A 12142-nucleotide genomic window follows, 5' to 3' on the forward strand; every position below is an offset into this window, starting at 1 on the left:
ACAGTCAGAACCCTGACATTCGGTTCTGGTGTCCACCACTCTCTAGCTAGCCAGGAACTCAAGGGGCAAATCCTGAGCAGCTTAAACCATTCACATAATTCTATCCCCCTTTCCTACTGAATGGCTGAGGTATCGACAGGCCCTTGCCACAGTTCTTGCCAGAGACATAAGGGAACCCAGAAGACCTTTGGGAAAATCTTCCTCTCTATGAAAAAGAAACACACAAGATGGCATGGACTTTTCTTCCTCTGTGTGTTGTGTTGGTGTTTGATACCCGGAATTCTGTACCTTCTAGAGTCATCTAACATAATATCCGACATAGTACAGTGAGACAAATTTTTGTTCCATTGAAAATTGAGTATTTATATCAACTCCCCATGAAATACATAGGGTAGTTGTTATCCTTTGGTAGATTAGGAAGCCCAAAGAAATGAAGGGGCATATACGAGGCCTGAAGAATGTGCAGGAATAAACCTAGGTCTCATTAATGTGTGTGTTTCCTTTTTTTTTTTTTTCTTTTTTCTTTTTTTTGAGACGGAGTCTCGCTCTGTTGCCCAGGCTGGAGTACAGTGGTGTGACCTTGGCTCACTGCAAGCTCCGTCTCCCAGGTTCACACCATTCTCCTGCTTCAGCCTCCTGAGTAGCTGGGAGTAAAGGTGGCCGCCACCACACCTGGCTAATTTTTGTGTATTTTTAGTAGAGACGGGGTTTCACCATGTTAGCCAGGATGGTCTCAATCTCCTGATCTCGTGATCCGCCCACCTCGGCCTCCAAAAGTGCTGGGATTACAGGCGTGAGCCACCACACCCAGCCTGTGTTTCTACAATACCAGGATGCTTCTCTTAAATCTTACCAAATACAGACCAAAAAATGTCAGGCACAGCTTCATAAAGGTTTGCCTTTGTGCTCAGACAATAAAGCAAGGTATGAAGGTGAACTAAACTGTTAGATTAGATTAAAATGCCTTTTTGCATTTTTATCACAATGTATAAACCATCTGAAGCTGAGTTAAAAAAATATGAAAAAATGATCATGTTTTTTCAAGATGCAAGATTCCCTCAAGTCTGAGTGACATAGATACTCCAACAGTAAATAACCAATAACAGAGTTCCCAGCCAGTATGCCCAAAGCGGTGAGGGCCTTGGGGATGCACCCATTGTCTCATGCTTTGAGGAGCTTCCTCAGTTCACCCCAGTGTGCCATACACATGTCACCACTATTTACATGTGCCAAGACGTGAAATACATGTGGGAAGCACACATTTGTCTTGCCATGTCTCTGCCCGTCTCTCTCACTGCTGTCTTTTGCAAACTCTCCATTTCAGTGAACTGATCTGTTCACTGTCCCACAGATGCCTTCTGGCTTGAGGACTTGCCCCTGTGAATTCTCTTCCTGGAATCCTGGACCTTCCCCTGCATACTTAAAACAAAAATTTTCAAATCCCACCCAAAGTGAGCTCCTCCAGTAAACCGTTGGCTTGCATAATGAAAGTTACATCACACAGTTAAACTTATGCTAACACATCGCATATGTTATTCTTTCCTCTGCATGCTCTGTCTCTCCAAGCAGACCATAAATAATCTCTCTGAAGGCCTTTGCAAAGAGCCTTCCTCATAACAAATAATTAATTTTTAATGTCTATTGATCACCAATACGTCCTACTGTGTCATTTTCTAAACTGTTCTATCTTGTCATTGCTGTGATCACTGATGTGATATTGAAGGTCCGAGCCTTTGATTGTATTTTTCTTTTTCCCCCAGTCAAAATGATTTGTATGTCTACAGATTCACAGAAGGGAAAAATAGTATGTTATTAAAACAGGACATTAATGAGGACTGAAGGTCTTCTAAATATTCTGGGGATATAAAATATTCTTACTCATAAAAGATGCCTCTGCATGGAGGAAGTATCCACAGAGGAAGGAAATCTTTGCCATTACTTCTGCCTGGGAGCATTTCCTACAGATAGTCAAATTTTAGTGGCTATATTAAGATTTGGGGAAAAGCAGGGTACTTTTAATCTCAAGCCACCAATAAACCTGACGTATTTGCAAATTCAGTCATAGAACAGAAAATCCTTTGCCTAATCAAACTTAGCTGAATAGTTCCTTCAGAAGCAGGCAGGGCCAAGAGGCTGACTCTCGTGTTTCTGGAATAATGTAGGGTGCGCGTGTGCATGTGCAGTGCCAGATTGGGACCTGGCCCCCTGGAAGTGACTGAGCCAGGACAGGGAAGGGATGTGTTGAATGGTCCGGGGAACAGAGCTGGCCAAGCTCACGGTCCCTTTGAGGTCAGCCCTCCCACCCTCAAACCTCCTCCTACTCCACCCACCCCCAGGAACCCTCCCACACACTCTGGGTAAAACACAGCTTGTCAAGCTCTCACATCATGGCTTGGTGGCTGCAGTGTTTTGATCTTCCCTCAGGACCAACCAAGAAGGCCAGCCTTGACGCTTCTAAAGCTGCCAGCCTCCTAAGGGAGTATTCCTACATAGGAATATACTTTGGGAAGCTGATAAGCCCCCTCTAAATATTTGGTTGGCAGCCTTTGAATTAAATTATTTGCCTGCTGATGTCAACTATTAGAGTGCTATTTAAAAGTTAAAACCCAAGGGACATATGTAAAAGGAGATAAGTCAAATCCTATCTCAGTATCAGAGTAATTCAGAGGAACTCTTAATTATATACTTCCAAGAGACTTGTGAGGCCACCTCCATTCTATCTGCTGCCCTTGAAGCTCAGGTGGAGTCCCTGAACACCCCGGTTGGAGGATGAACTCTTGCGTAGGGAACTCTGAGATGGAGGAGAGGGGGCGTGGGTTCAGGATGCTTGGAGGTTCTGGAAAGAACTGAGGTCACCTGGAAGATACAAAGCTACTCTAAAAATGATTTAGGATGGCTTTTCTATGCATTCTCTACTCCCATAGGCATCAGGAGCCAACTCCCAGGATGGACCCTGTCTGATGCTGTAACAGTGTTCAGCTCCCCAATGTCCCCACGATACCAAGCAACCTCCTTCTCTTTTGTCTACAGTCAATTAATCAATCATTGCTGACAATAAGGCTTCATCCTCAACACAGGATATTTTCTGAATCATTAATTTTTGTTTCAGTAGTTGATCCTTGTTTGGAATATAACGTATTACAATGTGGTGGTAGTAAGTATTAAAATCAAAATACCTTTTTATTCATCTTTCAATTTTAATACTTTTAGCATTTCAACCATTATTTGAAGGGTTACTTACTGCAGTATGTCACATTTATATACACACACCATGCACATGCTGCAGTGCTTTCAGCTTCAGCCAGTGATATTTTAGGCCCCAAATGCTCTGAAAAAAAAGACAAAGCTCTCACCAAGCTAAGGAAGTGAGCTTCGAGACCGTGCCTTTAAAAATTTTCAGCTGGATAACTTAGTCCTCAAGATGACTAGGTTTCTCTTTCCCCACTCCTCAGTTAGTGTGTACGAACAAGGATTCTTTTGAATTCCCAGGAGGGAAATGAGTTTAATTTGACTGGTAAAAGTCTTCTTAATAGGACACTTAATACTGTGGCTCTTAAACCTTTTCTTTTACTTAGAACTAGCTACAAAGATATTTCATATGTTTATGTCTCATAATGGGTAATTTTGGTTTGGATTTATGTCATTTTGTCTCAGTATCACAATTTTTGAAAAATTAGTTCAAAGAGAAAAAAAAGAAAGAAAAACCATGGTAAACATTGCTTAGTCTCATACTCTTACCCTCTCTCTCTATGCTAAAACAGGAAATGCATTTCTGACACTTTTAAAATGAGCAATCACACGTATAATCAACTTGGTTAAAACTTCCTTCCTGGTAACTGCAACACTTCCTCTGCATCTGGATATGAAGGGAGCCCCAGAAAAGCGGAAGAATTTAGAGGCACACTGGGTAGGTCTGAATTTGTTTTGTTTTTAAAAATTAAACAAATGATCCTTCAGCATCATCGCCTCCGCTGCTTTATCAGGTATTGCTTCCTTCTATTTTTTGCTCTTTGTTGGGTCTGACTCGGAATAGTGGCACTTCCTCCTCGGCTAGATTATTTTTATCTGGAACTGTTGTCGGTTCTCGAGATGATACTACCACCGAATGTCTGTGTTTCATTGTCTAGTCCAACCTGTATTGTGGATATTCACAAGGTTCCGGCAAAAGTTTTGCAGGTGCATCAGATTTTTCTTTTTGTTTTGGGAGGAAAAGGGAGGGCACGGTGGCCAGGCTTCATATTCCTACAAGTGCATACTTCAAGATTACTGTACTTACTGTGTTTCCAACATCTTCTCATAAAAGGGGAAAGTGTCATAGCCTCAGCCATGAAGGAAACCAGTGAGTATTATCCTGTTTTCCTCTGCATCTTATAAGATCGTTCGGTATCACTGAGGCAGAAGTTATTGCTGTGTATTTATATGCTGCCTAAATTTGGACATGTTTTATTTCAAGTTAGTGTCAACATCAATGTATCTTACAGTTCTCTTGTTAGTTATTCTATAATGTAGCAAAAGACCAAAATGAATGTTTTAAGCCACAAGAGACAGTTCTTTGGGACAGTTGGTTTCACTTACTAAGTATAACTTCATATTTTAAGAGAGGGAATATTGGCTTTAAAGTTAAGCCAAGATTTGAACATAAGTTTGGATCAAATGAAATGTGTCTTTCTTATCTTTTTATCAAGCTCTCCTTTTTGGTACACATCAAATGCTCCACTATTTCTTAAAGAAATAATGTAGTTTTGAGTCTAACATTAGTTATTTAAGAGAGTAAATGATATTTTCTGAAACTTTTTTTCTTTCAGTGATTGATTCTTGTTTAGAATATAATGTATTACAATGTAGTGATACTAAATATTAAAAGCAAATACCTATTAATCTTTCAGTGTTAATACATTTCAAATTTCAATTATTACTTGAAGGATTTCATATTGCAGTATGTTCCATTTATACTTAAGTGCTTTGTGAAGGGTAGGTACTTATTGAATTCTGTGGAAAGAGTAAGTTAATGAGAATAAATTTGTGAACTTGTGTCATAAAAATGAAAATATTAGAGCAAAAAAGAAGTTAGATGATTGGGGGTCTAAACAGAAGGTCACTGGAATCCAGAAATCCTGCCTTCCATCCTGTGGCTCTTCCACTATTAAGCAGAGACAGATCAAATTAATTTAAATTAATTAATTAAACAATGTTAAAGTTACCTACATGTTCCTATTGGGAGAGTACAGGCTTGGGTGACTCTTCTAAGATACTGACCTAATATAGCAATGACAGCCACAATGCTGACAAATTCAGAGATTCAAAATTTTACGTATCTGCAAATGGTTTTGACTGTAACTTTACTAATTCCGACATGTTTTAGCTTTACGAATGAAATGACTTGCTTTCCTAATTAGAAAGAAAAAAAGATGAAACCAAGTGACAGGAAATTTATTAGGGTGTAGATCGTGGGTCCAGGCAGTTTGAAAACAGACAACATGAAGCAAGGTTGGGTGAGGTGTCTGGGTTCCAAGAAGTGTGAGACTGAACAAAGAGGAAGTAAGTTAAAGGCCTGTTTTCAAAGTGAGGTTTTTTGGCATCTCATGTTGCACCTTGTAAACTAGGACTTGATCCTTAACTGTACTATTTTAGTCATCTATGTTTCAGTATGTTTAAGAACAATTTCCATTCTCAGCCATTATAATGTGTCATGCACTGTGCTGGCTGAGTGTTTTACCCACCTCTTTAAAATTTTCAAAGTATACAGAAGTAGAACGACCAATAAGCCCCCATATACCCGTCACCTATATTGAACAAGTATTATTTAATTCTCCCTCTGGGACATTCATTACTAACCTGTCTGAGAGATGAGAAACAGGATCAGAGATTAAACAGCCCAAATCACCCAGAAAGTAAGTGGCTGGACCAGGCCTCATGGGCCCGACTCCAAAGCCCATGCTCTGAAGGGCTGTAGTGCTTCCAGTTTAAAATACTTGGTCCCTCTGGGTGCCTGCACACATGTACGCCGCCTACACCTCCTCTTTCCTCATCTCACCAGAAAATATAAAGGGAAAGTGCCTTTCTTGTGACAAATCCCTGTCTCCCTCTGCTCCCAGGTCGCGTAGGGCATGGAGCTGGAGAACTATGAACAGCCCGTGGTGCTGAGAGAGGACAACTGCCGCAGGCGCCGGAGGATGAAGCCGCGCAGTGTTGCGGCCTGCCTGTCCTCCATGGAGCTCATCCCCATCGAGTTCGTGCTGCCCACCAGCCAGCGCAAATGCAAGAGCCCCGAAACGGCGCTGCTGCACGTGGCGGGCCACGGCAACGTGGAGCAGATGAAGGCCCAGGTGTGGCTGCGAGTGCTGGAGACCAGCGTGGCGTCGGACTTCTACCACCGACTGGGGCCGGACCACTTCCTCCTGCTCTACCAGAAGAAGGGGCAGTGGTATGAGATCTACGACAAGTACCAGGTGGTGCAGACTCTGGACTGCCTGCGCTACTGGAAGGCCACTCACCGCAGCCCCGGCCAGATCCACCTGGTGCAGCGGCGCCCGCCCTCTGAGGAGTCGCAGGCCTTCCAGCGGCAGCTCACCGCGCTGATTGGCTATGATGTCACCGACGTCAGCAACGTGCACGACGACGAGCTGGAGTTCACGCGCCGCGGCCTGGTGACGCCGCGCATGGCGGAGGTGGCCAGTCGCGACCCGAGGCTCTACGCCATGCACCCCTGGGTGACGTCCAAGCCCCTCCCGGAGTACCTGTGGAAGAAGATTGCCAACAACTGCATCTTCATCGTCATTCACCGCAGCACCACCAGCCAGACCATTAAGGTCTCGCCCGACGACACCCCTGGAACCATCCTGCAGAGCTTCTTCACCAAGATGGCCAAGAAGAAATCTCTGATGGATATTCCTGAAAGCCAAAGCGAACAGGATTTTGTGCTGCGCGTCTGTGGCCGGGATGAGTACCTGGTGGGCGAAACGCCCATCAAAAACTTCCAGTGGGTGAGGCACTGCCTCAAGAACGGAGAAGAAATTCACCTGGTACTGGACACGCCTCCAGACCCAGCTCTAGACGAGGTAAGGAAGGAAGAGTGGCCGCTGGTGGATGACTGCACAGGAGTCACTGGCTACCATGAGCAGCTGACCATCCACGGCAAGGACCACGAGAGTGTGTTCACCGTGTCCCTGTGGGACTGCGACCGCAAGTTCAGGGTCAAGATCAGAGGCATTGATATCCCTGTCCTGCCCCGGAACACCGACCTCACAGTTTTTGTAGAGGCAAACATCCAGCATGGGCAGCAAGTCCTTTGCCAAAGGAGAACCAGCCCCAAACCCTTCACAGAGGAGGTGCTCTGGAATGTGTGGCTTGAGTTCAGTATCAAAATCAAAGACTTGCCCAAAGGAGCTCTACTGAACCTCCAGATCTACTGTGGTAAAGCTCCAGCAGTGTCCAGCAAGGCCCCTGCAGAGTCCCACAGTTCTGAGTCCAAGGGCAAAGTTCAGCTTCTCTATTATGTGAACCTGCTGCTGATAGACCACCGGTTCCTTCTGCGCCGTGGAGAATACGTTCTCCACATGTGGCAGATATCCGGGAAGGGAGAAGACCAAGGAAGCTTCAGTGCTGACAAACTCACGTCTGCAACTAACCCAGACAAGGAGAACTCAATGTCCATCTCCATTCTTCTGGACAATTACTGCCACCCGATAGCCCTGCCTAAGCATCAGCCCACCCCTGACCCGGAAGGGGACCGGGTTCGAGCAGAAATGCCCAACCAGCTTCGCAAGCAATTGGAGGCGATCATAGCTACTGATCCACTTAACCCTCTCACAGCAGAGGACAAAGAATTGCTCTGGCACTTTAGATATGAAAGCCTTAAGCACCCAAAAGCATATCCTAAGCTATTTAGTTCAGTGAAATGGGGACAGCAAGAAATTGTGGCCAAAACATACCAATTGTTGGCCAGAAGGGAAGTCTGGGATCAAAGTGCTTTGGATGTTGGGTTAACAATGCAGCTCCTGGACTGCAACTTCTCAGATGAAAATGTAAGAGCCATTGCAGTTCAGAAACTGGAGAGCTTGGAGGACGATGATGTTCTGCATTACCTTCTACAGTTGGTACAGGTAGGGGATGTTGGTGTTATCAATGGAAGCCTTCTCAAAAGGAATTTATTTGCATATGCACAGGCACCCCATTCAGTTGTCATCAAATGCCCTTTGTTCAGAGCTTCATCATCGGCCAAAGTAGATCTGATGAAGCCACCTCAAAAAGTAGTAAACTGTTGCATGTACATTTTTACTGTCTTGGAGGGTTTGCCGACAAGCGTTTTGCAGACATTAGTACTTCACGTTTTTAGGAGAATTGGCCCTGTGGGAATACTTTGTTCTCATTTATTATTTTAATGATAGATTCCACTTAATGTGCCAAGGCTCCAAGTGACTGACATGCTTTCAGTGTATTATCTCATTTAACTCTTTCAATAACTATGATGGAGGTCAAATTAACATTTGCACTTTTTCCATGAGGAAACTGAGGTACAAAGAGGCTAAGTAATGTGCCCAAGATCACATACTTTGAAAGAGGCAGACCAGAATTCAAACCCAGGAGGTCTGCCTCCAAATCCTGCTCTTTTCACTACCCGAAACCCTTCACAAATCCACCACCATATCCTTTGTCAGTCTGGTGTCAGGATTCTGGGACTAGAGATAAAAGGTCTTACTCTCTGTCTAAGTCTATTACAGTTCACAGAATAATATCTCATATCTGGGTAGAATCTTGAAAGCTCCTCTCTGCAGATAGGTACAGGACTGTATGTATTTCTACTCCGTTTCTCATGATGTTTCTTGGGATCCTGAGAGGACAAGTGATTTTTCTAAGGTTTAGCTAAGAAGTTAAAGAAAGAAAGGGGAACAGTTCCCCTGCTCACTTTAGCAGTTCTCAACTTATATTGTACTGCTTGACAAGGGAAAGGAAGTAAAGGAATTTGAATAGAAGTGCTATTTTAGAGCACAGACCTATTCATTCATTAATTCAACAACATGTACTGAGAAGACTGGCATTAAATGAGTAGACACACAAACAGATGTTTAATACCAAATTGTGACAAATACTTTCGGGAAAACTATACCGTATTATGAGAAAACAGTCCAGGGGTCCAAGGTACACTTAATTTTGATTAAGGGACCCAGGGACAGTTCTGAGTAAGTGATGTTTGACCTGAGATCTTTAGGAGTAGCCAGGCTAAATATTACACACTAAACTGTCTAATCACTATCTGTATTTATAGGAAGTTCTGGAGTTTTCTGATAAGCATTTTGGATAGCCTCAACTTTAACTCTCAATCTTCACCTTCCTGTTAGTCAGATTCTTGAAACATTACATTTGGGTTTGTTTTCATCCGTTAAATATATTCAGTAGTTTTTTCACTACATCAGATATTTGTATAACACTAAAGAATTTTAGAATAATTAAATAGTCTTCAGTTTTCTAGCTCTCCATAAGAAAAACAACATGAAACAAACTTGAATGAGCTCTGTTGCAAATCCTAAGGCTAACATGAATTATTTTTCATTGTCATGTTCACAAGTGAACTTTAAAGAGCTGGAAAATGAATAATCTTCTTTTTAGAAATGTGTTAAATGGAAGAGGTCAATACATAATATTAACATTGAATTTGTGGTCTTAAATCTGAAGAAGAGTAGTCATTTGTAAAACTACTTGAGACATTTTCAGCTATGGCTAAATGACTCATTCCTCATCAAAATGGTCTCCTAGTTGAGATCTGCACTGTCTTTACAGAAGTGAAACCTGAAGAAGGTCAGAAAGACTCACATCTGGGTTAGAAACTTAAAACATTGTGAAAATGAGTACTGGTGGCTAAAAGACCACATTCTCAGAATTAAGGCCTTTGATGCAGTTACAGTGGCACCTATTTGACCATAACTTTGAAAAGCATTTTTGTAAAAACTTGTATAATTGAAACATGATGAAGTCACTACTGATCATGTCCAAACTGGAAAACCAGAGGAAGAATTGTAAATCCTTCCAAGGAGCCTCCAGTTTCTAAAATACAAACTAGAATGGGAATTTCTTCCGTTCCTTAGGAAAAAAGGATACTCCATTTCTATTCATAAAGTGCATACTCAGAGATATTTAATATTAAGTCTCTCTTCATGTTTACATATGATATCTATCCTCTAACTTTGTATATGCTTTTATAATAATCTGAACAATGTTAGTGTTGCTGCTTTTAAAGTTACGAACTATTTCAAACTTACAGAAAAGCACAGAGAACAATGAAACAAATACCCATGCACTCACAAAATTTAATTGTGTTTTTTACATTTTATCAGTTCTTCCTCTTCAGTAATAGAGCTGTACTAAGTCAATAGTCTCTAACATCAGCCAAGTGATATGAAAATTACTAAACACTAAAAATGAAGATCAAATTATACCTAAGAAAACATAAAATCAGGGACTTTTGGACAGAAAGCTCTGTACACACCACAGTGTGGCAGGGGGTAGTGATTGCTCTATGTGGATTGATCTAGACCCACTGTTTACTTGTAGTTAAGAACCTGTGAGACAGTTCAGTGACTTGCCAGTAAGATGCCAAAAAGAGAGGCTATAGGGCTTTTAGGATCTTTTCATCTAACAAATATTTTTCTCCTTATGTGTATTATACTATATGTCCACTGTCCATTTTCTTTCTCACATTCTCTCTTACCTTCCACTTTATAGATTTGTTACAGTGTCTCCATCTTTCCCCTCTACCCCTCCAACAAAACCAGTAAGACCTAATTAGAGCAAATTCCCTCACCTCTTCACCTTTGAATTTATCAATAGCACATGACCGTGAGTCAAGAGTTTCAGCCTCTAATCCCAGTTATGTCATCGGTTGCTCTATGATCTTAAGTCAAGTGGTTCAGTCTGGTCCTAAGTGTCCTCTAAAAGACAGAATTAAACTTAAGTTACTATTAAGATTTTCATCTTTCTAGCCATGAAGTCCCACTAAAGCAGAGCACCAGTTCTCCATTTCCTTTTCCCTGATTCAACAATGTAGAGTATAGTCCTACAAATGCCAATGTGTTCTTCCTTTAGGCTGTGAAATTTGAACCATACCATGATAGCGCCCTTGCCAGATTTCTGCTGAAGCGTGGTTTAAGAGTAAGTACTTCCATTTTGATAATAGCATGACATTTTAAGTTGCCAAGAATTGACTGGTAGACCTAAAGCATTAGTCATAATAATTTCAACTTTCTTGTACCTGCCCTCAGAACAAAAGAATTGGTCACTTTTTGTTTTGGTTCTTGAGAAGTGAGATAGCCCAGTCCAGACACTATCAGCAGAGGTTCGCCGTGATTCTGGAAGCCTATTTGAGGGGCTGTGGCACAGCCATGCTGCACGACTTTACCCAACAAGTCCAAGTAATCGAGATGTTACAAAAAGTCACCCTTGATATTAAATCGCTCTCTGCTGAAAAGTATGATGTCAGTTCCCAAGGTATGGTGGCTATATTTTCTTGGTTCTCTTTCCAAATGCCTTCGTCTCCAAATGCCATTGTTCCTATAATTATTTTTCTTCCTGGAATCCAAGTTGCATCCTCCTGAAGGCACCAAGAACACATTTTTGAGTCTTCTGTCTGCATGGAGTAAACAAATTTAAAGTTCTCCTTTTACAAGTTCATAATTTTTAACTATATATTTACATATTCTTAACTCTGAAAAATTAACTAGCATTATGCAGATGTAAGATGTATTTTTTAAGAACAGTTGCATACACAAAGATTAGATATTTCCAAATCTTTACCTTTTTCTTCACATCTCTGAATATGCACATATAGTTTTCAAGTTTTCAGTCTTATAAAATGATGAATTTTTGAGAGGCTATTTTAATTTTTTGGCATTTCTTCGTCTATATATCTCAGAGTAATATATAGAGATACATTCATTCTTCCCTATCTGTGGCCCAACATCTGTAAATTCAGCCAAGCACGGATAGAAAACATTTGGAAAAAAATTGCATCTGCATTGAACACGTACAGACTTTTATTCTTGTCATTATTCCCTAAACAGTACAGTATAACAACTATTTACTTAGCATTTACATTTTATCAGATATTATAGGTATCTAGAGATGATTTACAGTATATGGGAGGAAGTGC

General features: G+C 41.5%; 1 protein-coding gene across 3 annotated transcripts in view; it reads left to right on the forward strand.

Annotated features, from left to right (window-relative positions):
* The first annotated feature begins 3834 nt into the window (after window positions 1-3834).
* The window catches only part of PIK3CG (phosphatidylinositol-4,5-bisphosphate 3-kinase catalytic subunit gamma), a 42632-nt gene continuing 34324 nt past the window's right edge, over window positions 3835-12142 (forward strand). Inside the window, exons 1-4 of one of the 3 annotated variants that reach the window (XM_025379812.1) lie at window positions 3835-3907; window positions 6096-8102; window positions 11080-11145; window positions 11256-11481. In XM_025379812.1, coding sequence (XP_025235597.1) covers window positions 6108-8102; window positions 11080-11145; window positions 11256-11481 — 2287 coding nt within the window. In that variant the 5' untranslated portion in view covers window positions 3835-3907; window positions 6096-6107. Of the gene's footprint in view, window positions 3984-4005; window positions 4340-6095; window positions 8103-11079; window positions 11146-11255; window positions 11482-12142 lie in introns of those variants that run through there. The other 2 variants (XM_025379813.1, XM_025379815.1) reach the window with 2 other exon arrangements.

Source organism: Theropithecus gelada, chromosome 3 (genome assembly GCF_003255815.1).
Source record: "Theropithecus gelada isolate Dixy chromosome 3, Tgel_1.0, whole genome shotgun sequence".
Taxonomy (NCBI): domain Eukaryota; kingdom Metazoa; phylum Chordata; class Mammalia; order Primates; family Cercopithecidae; genus Theropithecus; species Theropithecus gelada.